Source organism: Pleurodeles waltl, chromosome 12 (genome assembly GCF_031143425.1).
Source record: "Pleurodeles waltl isolate 20211129_DDA chromosome 12, aPleWal1.hap1.20221129, whole genome shotgun sequence".
NCBI lineage: Eukaryota > Metazoa > Chordata > Amphibia > Caudata > Salamandridae > Pleurodeles > Pleurodeles waltl.
The window spans coordinates 705,536,920-705,554,634 of NC_090451.1; the positions used below are offsets into that span (position 1 = coordinate 705,536,920).

A 17,715-nucleotide genomic window follows, 5' to 3' on the forward strand; every position below is an offset into this window, starting at 1 on the left:
GAGCAGCACCAAACACCTAATATACATTGTAGTCTCACAGCACCAATGGACTCACTCCCTTGGTATGTTTGTTGGAAGCCTGCGGTCCTGGCCTGCCCTAGCCACACATTTGCAAGTCAATTTCCATAATGCGGTCACAGTAGATTGCGTGTCGCATCGACCAAGGTTTGCTGCTGTTTTGGGGAGGGGGACGGCGAGGCAGGGTTTTTGCACGTCAGAGGGGAGGGAGCTTCTGTGTGGACTCATATAAAAGTCCTGTGAAGCACTTCCAGGGGAAATGTGGGAGGACATATTTGGGCCTGGGAATAGCTGGATCACCTGATTAATTGTTCATTCCTGGTCAAAATATCAAGGCTGGTGGTTTAGTAGCTCTGGACGGAGAGAGTGGGTAATAATGCATCCAGGTGAGAAACTACAGTGCCAAGCCGTGCGCCCTTGATATGAGGAATCACAGAGATTCCAGGAGATTTCTGGACTCTTCAGTTGCTTTTGGGAACAAAGAGTGCTTGAAGCTCACCTATGATAGCTGGTAGGCACAGCTTTGCCCGACAACTAATAAGAAGGCCTCCTCGAGAAGATACCACAAGTCCTCACAGACCTCACAACTTTCTAAGGCACCACTTGCCTGCCCTTGAGAGCTCCTGGAGGCTTGCAGCTGGATTTTTCCAAGCATCTGCCCCACCATAAGCAGAGCTCTTCCTAAAAGAAAGCATCAAAGCCCTTCCTCTTCACCCCTGGAGCCATAGCACGAGAGACTGAAGGTCTTGCCGCTGGCAAGAAATAATCACCTTTGTGAGGCCATTCAAACAACTCTGGTACCTTAACTGTCTAATTTTAATTGGCTTTCTAAAAACACGAAACAGGTGAGAGAATGGGACATTAACTGCAAGCCAGAGGCAGTGCACCAGGGTGAATGTGGCTATAAGTCGCTGGAGTCCTTATTGATGCTAGAAATGAGCCCATGGTTAGGCAGTGCATGACTGGTATTGCATTACTCTGCATATGATAGAAAGTTGAACATGCAAATGGTAAGAGACCTGTGGCACAGAATTGTAGTACAACTAAAGGCCAGTTACAGATAGAGAGAAAGTGGGATTTCAGCTAAAAGATTAACATAAATTGTGATTTGCCGGAGCAGATATAAACATCTGTGGTTAGGACAATATTCTTATTACTCGCTGGTTAGTCTCTATTCTGCAAGGTGAACACCTGACGTACTCATGTGCGCCGGCGTGTACTCCGCCCTTGATGCAGAACACGTAGGACTTAAGCCCACTTTGATGACCGTTGCTTTCATTGCTGTTGGACATTAAACTTCACAGATGCTAACCAGGGCGTTTGTCTTGATTCTCCAGGTGATGAGTATGATGTGTGCGCCATCTGCTTAGATGAGTACGAGGAAGGCGACAAGCTCCGAGTCCTGCCCTGCTCCCACGGTAAGCTGTTTCGGCGATCCTGGCAAACATCTCTACCATAAGGAACTGATTCAGAGTTTGGTGGGTGGTGATATTCCGTCACAGAAGTGACTGATAAACCTCCTGCCGCATCACGATCCCGTTATATCCTAGGGGAATCATAATACAGTGGATGGGATACTTGTCACATTTGTGTCTGAGGAACCTGTCCGTCAAACTCTAAACCAGGCTCTGTCTTCCTGTCTTGCACATATTGTCGAATCATCTACAAACTGATATAGTGCTGTGTGATTTATAAACACATGAGATTAACTTAGCAATTATACGTATGTAAATATCTCAAATTCATTTTTGGATAGAACATGGAAATGTTATTAAATACTGTCCAGTTTCCAGTTTGTTCAGACCCATTTATCATACAGGATAGTTTTGGTGGTGGCATACGCAAGGTTCAAAATGGAAGTTTCAAAAAGTTTCTAAATCTTACAACTTAACGTACTAGAAGTGGAAATCTTAGGCATGTGTGACGTCAGTCTAACAAGCATGTCCAAAGTTAATTTTAACAGTCACGCTGAGAGCAGTTTTTTCTCAAATTTTGTGACTCTTGTCCACAATTGAGTAAATCTTCTTTGGAATTAGCAGGTTTACTGACAGCTCCCATCAAAATAAAATATAGCATCACCTTGAGGAAGTATTAGTTTGAACAAAGAATATTTTAAAAGCTTCTTTAGGATCGGGTAGTTTGGTGTGCGGGTGTGTTTTCAAAGACTTCCTTAGGGTCAGGTAGTTTGGTGTGCGGGTGTGTTTTCAAAGACTTCCTTAGGGTCAGGTAGTTTGGTGTGCGGGTGTGTTTTCAAAGACTTCCTTAGGGTCAGGTAGTTTGGTGTGCGGGTGTGTTTTCAAAGACTTCCTTAGGGTCAGGTAGTTTGGTGTGCGGGTGTGTTTTCAAAGACTTCCTTAGGATCAGGAAGTTTGGTTTGCGGGTGTGTTTTCAAAGACTTCCTTAGGATCAGGAAGTTGGGTGTGTGGTTTGATCCATCCTTACATGCACATTCCATGGGCTCGCAGTAGTGCGGACAGCTGAGAGCTTGCACCGTCCCTGAAAGCTGCACCGTTGCAGACATGCAGGGTACAAACCCGGCGTGGGCAGAGGGAAGCTTTGGTTTTAGGGTGTAGGGGTGACTTAGGCAGCTCAGACTCAAGTCCATCCATTGGGTTGGAGGTTTAAAAGAAAGCTAAGCCCAAGGCACTGGGTTCCCATGTCTGGTGCGAGGATCTAGCATCCGGGTATCCATCATCTGCAGCTTCTGTGGGACATCTTCCAACCGGTCATGTCCTGCAGACAGTCCCCTACCTTCAGAGGTCCCTGGCTGCTGGGACCAGGGGTGGCGGACCACAGGGACCTCAGCCACACTACTGAGTCCCACATCTTGCTGCCACGCGCTGGCTTGTCAGTACTATTTAGGATACCAAATCTCATTTCTAGGTTGCATATTAAGACAGACATTTGGAAAGCTAATATATCTGGCGTTGTATGTAGGCTTTTTGCTTTGTTAATGTCTGTTTTGTTTTGTCATTTTTTTTTTGGTAGAACTTTTGTTTTGAGGATATTTTGGGCTCTCACATTTATTCAAAATGAACGTTGGCTAAAAGAAAGAATCTTTTTGGTCTCAAAAAAGCACTGATTGCGATGGTAGGCCCTGACACTGAAGGGAACTCCTTTGTGTGCGGATGTGCTCCGCGTGATGGAGTGTGTACCATCATTCATTGAAGTCATCCAATTGCTGATGAGCACAGGCACATTTCCCCACGCTGTGTGCGCAGTTGGTGGAAGACACGTGAATGGCAGAGCAACAGACCAATGGATGAAGAGGGCGGGCTGAAAGCCCCTCAACGTACATGACGTACAAGTTGAGTAAAATCGAAAGGTATTGCGTAACAGCAGACCTAAAAAAAAGGTGTTTCTCGAATATTGTGAGGCCAGGCTCCAGTTTGATCATTTAGGCGAAACGCGTGCTCTGTTCAGTACGAGTTGCTGATGTCATGATCAGTTGGAGAGACTGTATACAGTAGGTGGGGGAGAGAGCTCAGGTGCATTGGGGTAGCTCGGAGAGACAGATTGTAGACGGCCAGCTTCATCTTCTAAACCCGGCGCTTGTGCGGTCTGTGCCTCAGGTTCAGCCGGAGGAGCGGAGATTAAAGCGTCTCCGAACTTGAAAGAGTTTCCCTTGTGGCTCTGAATGTGCGGGTGACTCGTAAACCCGCGCATCCTGCCTGACCCCGCGAGTCCGTGTATGAGGGTGCAGGCTGATGCTGTTAAAGGGGTCAGGTCTGGCCCTTTCTGGCTGCGCTGATGACTATTACAGACACAACAGGGGCCGGATGAGAGAAGCGACAGCGACAGACATAAGAACTAAAGGTCTCTGTCCTTCCAGAGCACAGGGTGGAACTGTCTGCGAGGTGAAGAGTGGCCAGGGAGGGTGAGGTCATCTTACCCCCCAAAGAAGAGAGCTGCCTTCTACTCTAAGATGAAAGGAGCTGTGTGTAACTCACTCCATGTGGCACATACCTCACTCAGCTCTCACTCATCAGGAGCCCTCGCCTGCTGAAGAATCAGTTTCGTCTCCCTCCATGCCCACGGCTTCCCAAAGACTTGGGTGGTTGCCCTCCCACAAAACACGGTTTACCTGCACTGAGTAAAGTGGCTTCACCAGGCACAGACGTTTGCCCTCGTCCGGTTGGTGACTCCGTAGGTTGGGGCGGGGTGATCCTTTAAGATTTGAGAGACTAGCCTGTCACTGGTACCTTCCTGGCACTGGGACGGTAGGTACAGTGAAACATGGCTGCCCGGTTCCTTCCACTGAGCGAAGGGCCCTTGTACCATGCGTCTGGCAGCCCTCTGTGACCCTCTATTCTCAGACCCACCTGGTGCCCATGTGCTGAAGAGCAAACCATCCCTTGATGGGAACTCAGTTCCTGGGGTAGGCATCCTCCGCTGATCAGTGTAGTACCAACAAAGCTCAAATCAGGGAAGGGGGGGACTTTAAAGATTTTAAGAACAATAACAGTGAATGGGTTTAAAGGTGTTTTGAGATTGTCTACCCCCCCGACTCCAGGTACAGGCCAGTTTATACAATTTGAAAGAAGTTAATTTAACTCAGAACCATCTTCTGCAGCGTTTGATTTAATCTATAAATAGTTATAGTCACTATTAAATATATATTCATATAAAGCCCAGAAACAGTAACTTTAATTTGGGGTATTTAAAAGTTATTGCTAGTTTTTACACCGATGTCATGAGACGGGTAGATATTATACAGAGAAACTCTTTGGATGTTGCAGGGGTATCGAAGGAGGTTTATAAATCACAATACAGTGTACAATTCTGAGACATGGGAGTGAAATGTCCAGCCCTTTGCAGAATTGAAGGAGCTAAAGTTTATTAGACGGTGATCCTGCTAAAATGCCCAAAAACCGAGAATTCCTGCTAAATTATTAACAGTTAAAACAGTGAAGACGCTGCTGCTCTCGTAGATTCAAGTTTTTGGATTCGAGTCCATCATCTTCTGATGAGAAGTTTGTCGGACACCTAAAGTGCGCTGAGAATAACTCTGACATGCCTCCTTTTAAAACTATACATTTCTTGCTCACTTAGGCTGAAAACTATTTTTCTAGATGGTCTGGTGCATTTCTTTACGAGCCGCCTTTTCTACTTTCGATATTTTGAACTTCAGTGCGGGCTCTGGGTGGAGTGAGGAACACATTGCAGGCTGTGCTGATGGTCACTGCAGAGGAGACCTTCAATCAAGTGACGTCAGATGGTTTTTTTTTCATTTGGACAGGCTCCATTAATTGACTCTAAATATCCAAACAGGATAACTGATAGATTCTAATTAGTACTCAAAGACTGAGCCAGAGCTTGCGCAAGTGACAGAATTAGAAAGCTTGCAAGAAAAACAGGTGCAAAAGTAAATGGTAAAACTAGTGGTTAGGGCACAAGTTAAGCCCCGGACTTTGGAGTGAATCCTTTCTGTACAGCACAAAATAAAAGTTAATTAGTAGGGTACCAAGCTGGCCAACCGTTGGCATGAAGGCTTTGAGTAAAGCTGACCTGGTGTAAAGCGGGGCTTAGGGACACTGCTGGAGGGGTGCCAGCCTCTTAAGCAGATATTACTAGGGGCTCTGCCTACTGGGGGTGGGGGGCTCACACGAAGCACAGGACCTGAGTTCCCTGGGCATAGATTGCAACTTGGATGATAGACCTGACCAGAGGCTCCCAAGCAACATGCCGACACGCGGGAGCGTCCCTAAACATCGGAGGAGGTTATAGATAAATTACAAGGCGGTAAATCCACAGGACCCAACGGTCTCACCATATTCTTGTATAAACTATCTTGTGGAACCAGCACCCTGAGCCTGACCAGGGTTTCGGATGCTTTCACAGAATGTGAGCCAGACCATGCTGGACGCGATGGTGATCCACGGAAAGATGCTGGGCAGCTCAACCTGGCTAGATCACTGGAATACAAGGCGTGACTGAGCTGCTCACTCATCAGACCCCAATGGCTCAATAAAGTTCAGTACAGCAATGTCTAGATGTTAGTGGCCCGCGGGGCCCGGTAGATAGACCAATGGCATGCAGGGCATGGCTAGTGGCGTCATGTACCGTAAGGATGCTTCTGCCACGCAGCAGTTGGCGGAGGTTTGCGGGTACCCCACGCTGCAAGTGGAGCTCGGAGTAGGCTGAACTCCGCTGGCGGAGCGGAATTATTTGCCCACCCCTAAGAGGGGAGATGTCCTCATTGAAGACCTCGAGGTTCATCTTTACAGTCTGGGGCTGTCGGGAGGAGAGCACCCCAGCTGCCCTTCGTTACCGGGCACCGAGAGCCCTGCAGGGAGTCACTGACATCCCCCCAGAGCAGACCACCGCACAGAGATGACACAAGAGATCACACACTAGAGGGGGAGCTCACGTGGGCTTAGAAGAGACCCAGAGCTAGGAAGCACTACACGGTGCAGACGCCTGCGACAGCACAACACGCTGTAATAACGAGGGAACTCTGAACACTTTGATAAACCCCCCGATGACTCCTGAGATCGAAAAATACGCAGCTGCTCACCAAATACAGACTACAAACAGACAGATGTGCTTTACCTCACTGCCTGACTCGCCATGTCAGTGAAATACTTGTACACTTTGCGTTACAGAAGTGGGCGGGTTCAGTGTGCCGAACCTGTTAGGGTACCCACACATGCACCTGTACCCCCAGAGCCCATCCTTCTGCCGCTGCTACGGAGCAGGATCTGTCTCCAGGAGGTGGGAGTGGAGCTTTTAAGACACTGCTCTTCTAGGACTGTCCTAGTGTTACTGCCTTCTGGGAGACCCCTGCCCTCCGTGCTCACAAGAGAGTGCTTCACTGCCAGTGTGTTACTCACTTTTCCTCAGTCAGTCTGTGTGACCTTTCGTTTGAATACAGTTCCCCGGGTGTCCTTTCTCATTTCGCGTGGTGCACACAGGTGAACCCCGCTTTCTTTCCCTTACTGGTCCAGCCAAGAAAAAAACATTGATCTTTTAAACTTGTTGCTCCATGTGCCTACTGATGTATCTAGGCGCTTGGAAGTGCGCAGCTGCAAAAGTCTGATGTCCATATGCAGCAAGTTATTGGAGTCTGTGGATCTTAAGAGCTCCTCTGGGTAGTGTGCATCACTGATGGGCTTCTAACACCTCTCTAAGAGTGTGCGCTCTTGTACTGCTAGGACATCTGTAAGAGATTGTGCTCATACTGCTAAGAAATCTCTAAGAGGCAGTGCACGGTGCTCATACTGCTAAGAAATCTCTAAGAGGCAGTGCACGGTGCTCATACTGCTAAGAAATCTCTAAGAGGCGGTGCATGGTGCTCATACTGCTAGAACATCCCTAAGAGGCAGTGCACGGTGCTCCTACAGCTAGGACATCCCTAAGAGGCAGTGCACGGTGGTCATACTGCTAGGACATCTCTGAGAGGCAGTGCACGGTGCTCATACTGCTAGGACATCTCCAAGAGGCAGCGTACGGTGCTCATACTGCTAGGACAGCTCTAAGAGGTAGTGCACGGTGCTCTTACTGCTAGCAGTGGCGGCTGGATTTAGTTTTACGTGAAGTTGTTGAAGGGTACTCTGAGAAATGGAACTTATGTGTAAAGTGCTTCTTATGTGCAGTAAATTCACCTTAGTCCAGAGAAGCCCGTCTTAGTATCACTGTGTAAGAGATTCCACCAGCCACGGAACAAGCACGCGTAGAAGGCGTTGTAGGAAACACAAGCGCTGTGCAGATGTAGGAGAAAAGCCGAGCTTGAGGCCGAAGGAAAGAGGAGCTGCCTGAAGCGTAAGTTGCCAGATGCGTCGTAGGAGAATGCCGTAGACAGGCCACTCCCGGGGAGGTCAGCGCATCATTGTAGCAAGGGGAAGTAGGCAAGCTCCTCTGCAAATTAAACTACCGTTGCCAGTAGATTAAACTCTCCTCACTCATAGGTTGTCAAAAGGAAACTCTTTCGGGCGTGTAATACTCAAGCGGGACAGAAGTACCCGCATTGAAGAGCCGCGGGGGGGCGCTGATGTGGCCCCGCAGCCGGGTCATTCATGTTTCTAATGGGTGACTTCGGATTTGGGGCCCATTAGGGTCTTCTCAGTGCATCACTCTCTCTCAAAGGAGACATTTGCCACGTGCTAGTGACCCTGGTGTTAGTGAGTTAAACTTCCTAACATGTCCTTGCTACACATGTTCAGCATGGCGGAGTAATAACCCTCTGCACGTGCCCCCAGCAGGACAGTTCTAGAGAAGAGACCCCCCCCCCTGTCTTTACTTCACCCCTTCCCAATGTATCCGTCATCTCATGGCTCCTTCATGGCTTTACTCTGGGCCTAGGGTTCAAGAAACAGATTTTTTTTCCTCAATTTTCGCCTTTCTAATGTGCAAGTTCGTAGCCCCCGCAATAGTTTGCAGTTTCGTTAGAGTAGTGTATGTGTTTTTTTATTTTTGTATTGCTCATTTATAATTTGAATGCTAAACTATGCTGGGCGTGCTTAAACACTTGTTGCTTGCATCTAAACCGTAGGTACATGCTGTCCCCCAAATGTTTCCTCAACTGCACTGAGTGTGTGCACCCAGTAGTGCTGTGGGAGACGAGCCCCCAGCATTGCGTTAGCATGTCCTGGGTGCTGGTGGGTGGGGCGGGGGTGTCTGGCAGTATCGATTACTTGAATTTATTGGCAGTGATCTGCTTTGTTCTTTTAATTACTTATGTAACTTAATCTTCACTTTGAAAGATTCCTTTTTTTTTCTTCATAAAACGCGTAAAAGTTGTTTAAAACTTGTTGCCAAGCAGTGTGATTGTTGTTTAAAGTACCTACATTTCTTTTAAACAAAATCATCCAGGTGTTTTAAAAGTTCTTCCAAAGGACTTCAAATATAACTGAGAATGTTGATAAATGTAACAGTATCTCCTGTTCTAATGACACTCATTTGTGGACTAAAAGCCCCACCTTCTTCCAGGGAAGAAACCCTGTACAAAAGGAAAGTCTGCAAAAGGTCTGCTGCAGGGTTGCTAATTTGTGCATGAAAAATAATGATTTTGTCCCTTTGTGCAACATTTGCAGTCTTCACAAATTGGTGTGAAAACCCACCCTCGACTATTACTCAGGCACATTTATATGAAGAAAAACATGATATTTGTATCATTGGATGTTGTGTCCTGGCCTGATCCTCATAAGACGTTTCAAATGTTTTAAAGTCCTAATGGCCAAAAACCCTTCAGAATTAGGACCCAGCGAGGCAGACTTCCACGGTTTACACCGAGTTGTACTCGTAAATAGTTAGCATTGGCGTCCACATTTCCTATACTTCCCTCCAGGGTGACTCTGTCCTGGTCTCTGTGCTCTCTCTCTGCCTTACGACTTGAAAGTTGTAAGTCACAAGTGTTGGGTTCACATCACGCGTGCTGTTTGTTTCCCATGTTGGGCATTAAGGTGGTTTCCTTGAAACGTTTTAGGCAGGATTCTGTTGTTGCTGTTGCATAGCTTCAGTTTGCTGTTGTAGTGTAATCATTCCAGCTTTGTGTGTGTTAAGTGTCTATTGAGGGTGGGTGACTTCTGCTGTCCCTTGTTGATAAAAATCCTGATGGAATGGTCCTGTTTTTTGTGTCCTTTTCCAGCTTATCACTGCAAGTGTGTGGACCCCTGGCTGACCCAGACCAAAAAGACCTGCCCTGTGTGCAAGCAGAGGGTGGTGCGCGCACCTGAGGACTCGGAGTCTGACGAGGAGGTCCAACGAGGAGCCGACGAGGAGGAAGGCGAGGACGAAAGGGAATCCGAGCGCACTCCTCTGCTGCGGCCCTCCTCATCCACAGGGACACAGTCCTTCGGCAGCATGTCCGAGTCCGTGGCTCATCCCGATGACGAGGAGGTGGATTCGTCTGACGACGAAGAGGATCACTCGAGCAGCCAGTTCAGAGGAGCTGAAAACCAAGAAGAGACTCTGCTTTCCGAGCCGCTGCCTGTTCATGGCTCGATCAATGTTTAATCCACCTCAGAACCCCACCTTTACCTAGGGCTCCTCACTAATGACACATCTGGCTTTATTACTTGTGTTAAATGCAGATCGTGTGACCTCTAAACGGATTACTGGGGTAGCCTTTAGCCGCAGAACCCAAGAAAAACTGCAGAAGGAAGTGAACTGATCGTCCGCCGCAATGTGATTGTGTTAGAGAAGGCAGGACACCACGATGGGTCCCTGCTGCGGCACATTGATTTTTAATGCAGGGAGATAGACTGCTACTTTATTGGGGAATAGAAAGGGTGAGTAGAGCCCCAGGTGTTTGCTTCAGTGGTGGAGGGACCCTGACAATAATCCAGTATTACTTTCTCTAAACTGAATCTTGACAAGTGATCATCTGCCTCCAGGGCCAAGTATATTGAAGAAGGAGGCAACTACCGTGTGCCATGGCCAAGCACTCTCCCGGGGGGACAGACCGGGTCATGACCACGCTTGCTGTGGAGGAGACGTGTTGCTGGGGTTGGGGTGTGCCCACCCCAGAAGGGGTCAGATTCTTTGCTGTGAAGGACAGTTTGATTTATAACAGAGCATCCATTGAAAGGGGGTGGATTTCCTGGCTCGTGAGCAAGCATGTCATTAGAGAGTGGTCCTTTAGGTCATGACGAAGCGTGCTGTGTAGGGAAAAGTATTCCTCGTGCTGTGTAGGGAAAAGTATTCCTTGCAATTCTGCTATGAATTTTCTGGAGTGAACCGATTCCCAGGTCCTTACCTGTCATATTCCTGTGGGAATAGGTTCTTGGACTCTTGACAAGCCATGATTTGCTGGGGACATATTCCTTGTGTCTTGGCAGACATGCTGTGAAAGAATATATTTCTTTGAGTTTTCGCTATGCGTACATTAAAGGGTGCAGATTCCTTGGAATATTGCCATGCATATTCTGGAGTGGGCAGATCCCCACTCTGGAGAGGACATAACCCTTGGCTCCTGGCCAACTTATTTTAGAGGGGGCAGATTTGTAGTGCGACGGACAAACACGCTCTGAAGAGAACAGATTTTTGGGGTGTTGGCCAATCATGGTCCAGAGGCAATATTCCTTGAGACACAGCCAAGCGTGCTTCTTCATGCGTTGACTGCCATTGTTACTAGTAAGGCATGCTTACTATGGTGTCACTGGCATTGCCTTGAGGTATGGCTATGGGGGGCACCTGCTCATATTCAGTATCTCTCACCTTAGTGTACCATGGAGGTTGAGTGAGTGCAAGGAGAGGAATGCTTCAGATCTCTTCTCGCATGGTTAAAAGTCTCAGAGTTCGAGTTATTGTTGTCTAAATTAGCCTGTACCCTTCACGGCAAAGGACTCCCTTCCTAAGATTGTTGCATAAATTAACTTCTGGGTTATATTGTATTTCCAGAAGTACCAGACTATTTTTCCAGCCAGAACAGTATTGAGCAGTAACTGGCCTTGATGAAACACAACCTCAGTCACAAATACTGCATGAAGACTTGTATTCCATGTATAGCCTCCTGTGAAGGGGCCTTCTCCTACTGATATCCTAAAGATGGCACACGAAGAGTGGGTCTTGTGCATGTACCCGGCGAGCTCCAGAAGAAGGCTTGTTTCATGTGGAGTGACTCCTAGAGCTCTGGCACTTTAAAGGGTGCCCAGAACCTAGGTTATTCCTAGGAGCAGCAGGAAAGTTTCCACTTGAGAGAAACAGTGTAAGGACCCACCGGGGCAAACCCCTTAGTCCAAGGGCCAATGTTTACCTGATAGTCTTTTTTGTTTCTCTGTCTTCCTGGGTATTTTCAGATGGTGTTTTTAATGGAAATCCTCAGGAAGACCCTATGGTTCAGTGCAATTAGCGAGTACTTCGACCAAAAGTGTTACGTATGGTATTTGTACGCTTGGCCGTCTTGTCACAAATCGTCATATTGAGAACCAGAGAGGGCAATAACCCGTGAGCGGGGCCACAGACCTCTTCCAAGGTATCCACGTAACTTCTGTGCCGCTGGTGTGAGGACTTTCAGTTATTTTTGTCATGCAAGATTTTTAAATCTTGTATTTATATGATGGGAAGTAGATATGTTTTATTTTTCTCCACACCCTTTAGCTTCCACCACAAACAGAAGCTTTTGCTCTTCAGAGTAAGTCATTCCGCCACTCTATGGTTGATGCCATACTTGCTTTGAAGAACATTTTCTTTGTATGGTGTTTGGTTTCCCCCACACATTTGTCCCTTTTGTAGCGGTGATGTAGTTAGTCGGCAGAGCCACCCCTTCGATCTAACCCAGGTGCGAATAGAGGCACCCAGATCTGTGACTGGACCCCCCTTTCTCTCTGCCACTCCCTGAGGCAGAGGAACTGGTTCCATCTCCAGAAGTGAGCCACTATGGGACCAGAACTTTAAGGCACCTTCTGGACTGCCCAGGGAATGGAGTTACAGGTAGCAGCTAGGGTCACTTTCCAAGAAGTGTGTAGACCACCATGATGAATTGCTCAGGAGGCAGCTACTCATACAAGGTACAGTGAACCCCAAGAGCCTCCTGGTGCAGTTACAGGTAAAAGCCAGAATCTTGGAGAGTGTAAGCCACCGGGCTCTCTTTGTTGCGGTGTCTGCTTGCGAGGCAAGAGTAGTAGTCTAGCTCTGTTCATAGCTCTTGCACATCCAGCAGACAAAAATGTGAACATGTGTTTCCTCGCAGGGCTAGACCTTACTTTAGAACTTAGTTTAGAAGCTGCTTTTTTCCATTCCATGTTTGCCCAGTGGCAGTCTGAGCATACCATGCGCTGTATCTCCTGTGTCCACCTGCATCCCATCGGACACCGTTTCACCCGGTTCTGAAGCTTCCTCCAGGGCCTGTATTGCCGTGCCCACGGGCCTTCGGCATTTTGAAGTAATACAGTTTGCAACGGGGGAAGGGGTGAGAACATTAGGTTGAAACGCTGGTCAGTCCGCTTCCATTGATGGGGATGAGTGAACGCCAGTGTCTCTGGACGCCTCCTTTGTGTGAAGCTGAGCCAAGCTACAGCTGGACCACCTGTGTACATGCATGGGCGTCTACGTAACCTTGAGTCATCGACCACTATAGACTGGCAGACCATGATGCCAGTTTTCTTTGGTTGAATCTGCCCAGGACATCATCAGCAGCCTGCACATGAGCCGATATTCAGACTAGAGATTTTAATCTGTACTCTTAGAGAAGAAAGTGAACAAGTAAGGCTAAAGGATTCACTTATAAACCGTGGTGGTTCCAAATATTCAGTCAAGTAGCCACAGAGCAGAAGGGTACTGGGGAAGGAGCATTCTGAAGTGCACAGATATAATACTGGTTCTTCTGAAGCACGCCCCTCTGGTGGACACATCAAAGCACCAGTGAGTTTATGGTTCCCATCCCACGTGGAAGGCTACCCTCCCAAATCATAATTTCTCTTATCACATTCAAGAGCCCCTCACCTTCATTCATCATAAGTAATGCTTCGTCTTTCTTCAGGCGAATGCCTGAGGGGGGGGTGTCTGTGGTGGTTAGGGAAATGGCAGGCGGGACCTGAAGGGTGTTTTAAGTATGCGTGGGGGGCCTCCTCAGAGGTCGCCATAGAAGTGGTAGTGTCCGAGAAGCGGCTCAGCTGTTTCTTGCCAAAGTGCAGAGCAGGCAGCCCCCACGGGGTGGGCATTCCGTTGCACAAAGCTTCCGCTTTGCAGTGGTGGCCTCTCGTAAGCGAGGTTTACCCCGTGCTGTGGAGGAGCCTCTGTAAAGACCAGGAGACTTCTCCATTAGATTGATGTCTCAGAAAGCTGGGGGGGGGGGAGGGGTGGTAAACCAGCCAGGGTTGGTATGGAGGTGGTACAAGTATGCCACACACATTCTAAAGTTTGTGAAAATCTTTTGTGATTGTGTTCAGTCCTTCTAGACGCCGTGTTTCCACATGAAAATTCTAAGAGGTGATCACTAACAACATTACTAAGAAGTTGTGTCTCGTGGACCTTTCCTTTGGTGTAGCCCATGTGTGTTTAAAGCCTTCTAAAAAATATATTTTTATTACTTACCCCGCACACTACTTGCAGCCCTGTGTAATCACAAACTTTTATATATAATGAAAAAACAATTGTTGGAAATAGAAAACCTTTACAGTGTACCATGAAGCTTTTCAGGAGATGTATATTCACTCTTGCACGTTTGTATAATTGTTCTATGATGGATAGACGGGTAAATTTTAGTGACAACGTCTTGGATGAAAAGATGGAAGTGGGTCGCCTTCACATTTGCACACATTGTGGTCTTTGTGTCACTCCTCACACCCTTCTTAGTACCCCCACGCTACGCCCCTCTCGTTGGGTTACGTGGCCATCACTATCCCCTCAAGAACACTTCTTTGGCTCTTTGGCTGCAGCGCCCCCCTCCTAGCGCCTTTTCTGAGAGTCGCCTGGTAGCGTTCCCTACAAACCTCCCACTATAGACTCCTCCTCTAGCTCACCCGCTGAGCACGTCAACCTTTTGATCAGACCGCCCGCCCACCACTCCATTGTAGGCAATGCATGGAAATCATGTATTGTCAGGTGTCTTTGACTTCGCCCAGCCTGCTGCTTGTATTTTTGGGTTGTTTACTAATTTGTCCTGAGTTTCACGGAAATGCCAATAATTATGCCAAAAATCTTTTCCCAGCTCCATTAATTTACAGCCTGTTCTTGCAGCTGCCCTGTTACTCTTGACTCTTTCCAAGTGATCTTTTGATCATACTCGTGAAGCAGAGCACACTGCTGTGGGCCTTGTGGTTGTATGGGCTGCTTTATAAGTGTGTGCGTTGGGCGGCGAGGTTATAGATTGCTCTGCAGTCACTGCTTGCCATGTAGTAACACGTAGCATTTTCAGGAAAGCTGTCTGTGAGTCATCAGGCAGTCTTATTAAATGGATGGTGATCAAAGGGTGAGGGGCCTTTCTAGCCTCGTGGTGGAACTTCCTGGGATCCCCAGCATTTGACTGAACAGCTGTAATCACAGTTTGTGATCTCCTCGGACTTCTGATCGGGTTGATTATTGAGCAAGGGGACGCATGGAAAGAGAAGGAACAGATATCTACTGGGGACCCAGTCAGCTCTTCATTTTGTCATCCCCTGAGATGATCTGACTTCAGCAGAAGTGAGGCTTGCACATGGAGGATAGAGATTTAGAGAACCCGCCACCTGGGTCAAGTTTCAGAGAGCATAGCTTGGGTTGGGGGACTGGTTTCAGTGTAGGGACTGTCCCTTGTAGAACACTCAAACCACACGTTTGGGGTCAGGTGGGTAGGTCTGAAATAATCAAGCGCTTGAGAGCAAGCGGAGAGGTAATGTAAACATTCTTGTGGAACTACTGACATTGGCCGTGTGGTTAAAATCAAATGTTATCTTTTGGAAAACAATGAACCAATCACCAAAGAAGTGGAATGGAGTGGGACATCCATTTCCAAAGTACCGTCAGATCTAGTTACAGTATTAATGGTGAATTAAAGAATTTTCTGTAAGCATCTCCAAGGTCGAGATAAAACACACAGCAGTATATAGATTAGGGTTTAAGGAACTGTGAAAATGTATTCGCTCTCCTTGGTGCCCAACTCTCCCCGCCGCCTCTTGGTGCACATTGGTTCAGCACAGTTTGCCATAGAGGTCGTTAACGCTGTCTATGACCAGGCAATTCTAACGCAGTCTATGACCAAGCAGTTGATGCACAGCACCGTGATCTAGGCGCAAAGCTTCCTCATAGCACCAGAATGACTGTGTTAAAGCCACTTTGTCCTCAGTCTGTGCTGGCCACGATTTGATCTTTGATGCAGAGGCATTCTCAGATGACACAACTTGGGGTTTTAGCCCACCAGTGTGCCCAGGAAGGCTTGAGTTGGCAATGAATCACCACAGTTCTCCTGTGCTGATGAGATTGACGGGTCGAATGCCCCACCTACCTGGATCTTGAGTCAAAACATTTGGGAGGACCTGCGATCTGAAGGTATGAAGCCTTTTTCCAAAAGGAATTCTGCCCTCAAACATTACAAGGTTATGGAATGGATCCAACCATTTCCGAGTGTCCCACTGAGACAAGCTTCTCTAAAATGTTGTTTATTCGGCCTGATCTTGCTCATTACCTCTGCCTTCATCACCCTTCGCTCATCTTCCTCAGCTGGTCCTAACGCAGATCCATAACCGGTCTGAGGCCTCCCTACATCATCTTTCACCCACCTTTATTGCATCTCGTCTTAACATGGATCCAGGACAGGTCCGGTCACTCCCTCCATCACCTTCCACTCAACTTTCTAGTGTCTAGTCTTAGCCCAGAACCAGGACAGACCTGGCGTCTGCCTCCATTGCCCTTCACTCACCTTCCTGCCTTCTTCTGAGATGACGCACCTTCCCAGAGTCTAGTCTTAACTCAGATCCAGGACAGACCTGGCGACTGCCTCCATTGCCCTTCACTCATCTTCCTTCCTGCTTCTGAGATGACGCACCTTCCCAGAGTCTAGTCTTAACTCAGATCCAGGACAGACCTGGCGACTGCCTCCATTGCCCTTCACTCATCTTCCTTCCTTCTTCTGAGATGACGCACCTTCCCAGAGTCTAGTCTTAACTCAGATCCAGGACAGACCTGGCGACTGCCTCCATTGCCCTTCACTCATCTTCCTTCCTTCTTCTGAGATGACGCACCTTCCCAGAGTCTAGTCTGCCTCCATCACCCTTCACTCACCTTCACTACTGTCTGGTCTCAGGCACCCAACAGCCTTTGCCTGAGTCCTGGCCATCTGGGGCAGGTGGGTTTAGCAAAGAGTGGAGAAAATGATTACTATATAATTGTGATCTGCTTCGATTCACTTGCTGGGAGCTGCAGCACAAGGTGAACAGGCGGAGGTAGTGATGGGCACTTGTATTTATCCAGGTGTAGTTCAGATGTAAGCTTGCAATTCCACTGTAAAAATTGTACTAGTCTCAATTAAGCGGTTTTCTTCTCTCGTACACACGTCTTAAGATGCAGAAGGTGAACCCAGAACCCTCGGCTGCCATAAACTGGAAGTGAAGAAAATCACGTTTTGCACTTTGTACTTGTTACTGTTAAGGCAGCACTCGCAAATTTACTTCCACTCTGTACAATGTGTCGCAAAATAATTTGTACCTTATAACTCATCCACTGTCCTTTCATCTTGTACACAGTGTGTTGTATTGGTATATTCTGATGTGTAACTTTTATAAATCATTTCTCAAATAACAAACATTTCCACAGACACTTGTTATGTTGTTGTATGTATATCTACCGCGAATCTCTTTGCAGCAAACCCATCGCTATGTAGGCAGGGGGTTTCTTAACGCGTTTAGATCCTGAGAGTTTGGAGAATGTGGATGTCCTGAGTTGTATGTGCCGAAAGGATGGGTCTTTAGCGGTAAAAGTCAAGTTCTTACTTATTATCTTAAGCCTAGGTGCATGTTGTGATAGGGAAACAGATGACTGCTCAAGTTGTTTCTTTAACACCTGGAATTACGGGGGTTTCGCGTACATTTAAATTCTGGGTTGTTTTCCTAAAACATATAATTTAGATTATTTGCATAACTTTTTGGTTGCTGTTATCACTGGAAAGCTCTGCTCCTTACCTTAATTGTAATCACACTTGGGTCCCTGAATGCTTGTCTTTACATAATGAAAGTGAGTTATGGTCAGGAACCAGGCACACAGGCGGGCCCTTTAAGTTAGTTTAAAAACATTACTTTCCGGTTAGTATGAGGACATAAGCACCTGCCATCTCATCCAGATGAA

General features: G+C 47.4%; 1 protein-coding gene across 1 annotated transcript in view; it reads left to right on the forward strand.

Moving 5' to 3' along the window:
- RNF167 (ring finger protein 167) overlaps nt 1-17,188 on the forward strand; it is a 192,985-nt gene extending 175,797 nt beyond the window's left edge. Inside the window, exons 9-10 of the mRNA XM_069215677.1 lie at nt 1,356-1,436; nt 9,605-17,188. Of these exons, the coding sequence (XP_069071778.1) occupies nt 1,356-1,436; nt 9,605-9,972 (449 nt within the window). The 3' untranslated portion in view covers nt 9,973-17,188. The remainder of the gene's footprint in view (nt 1-1,355; nt 1,437-9,604) is intronic.
- The last annotated feature ends 527 nt before the right edge of the window (nt 17,189-17,715 follow it).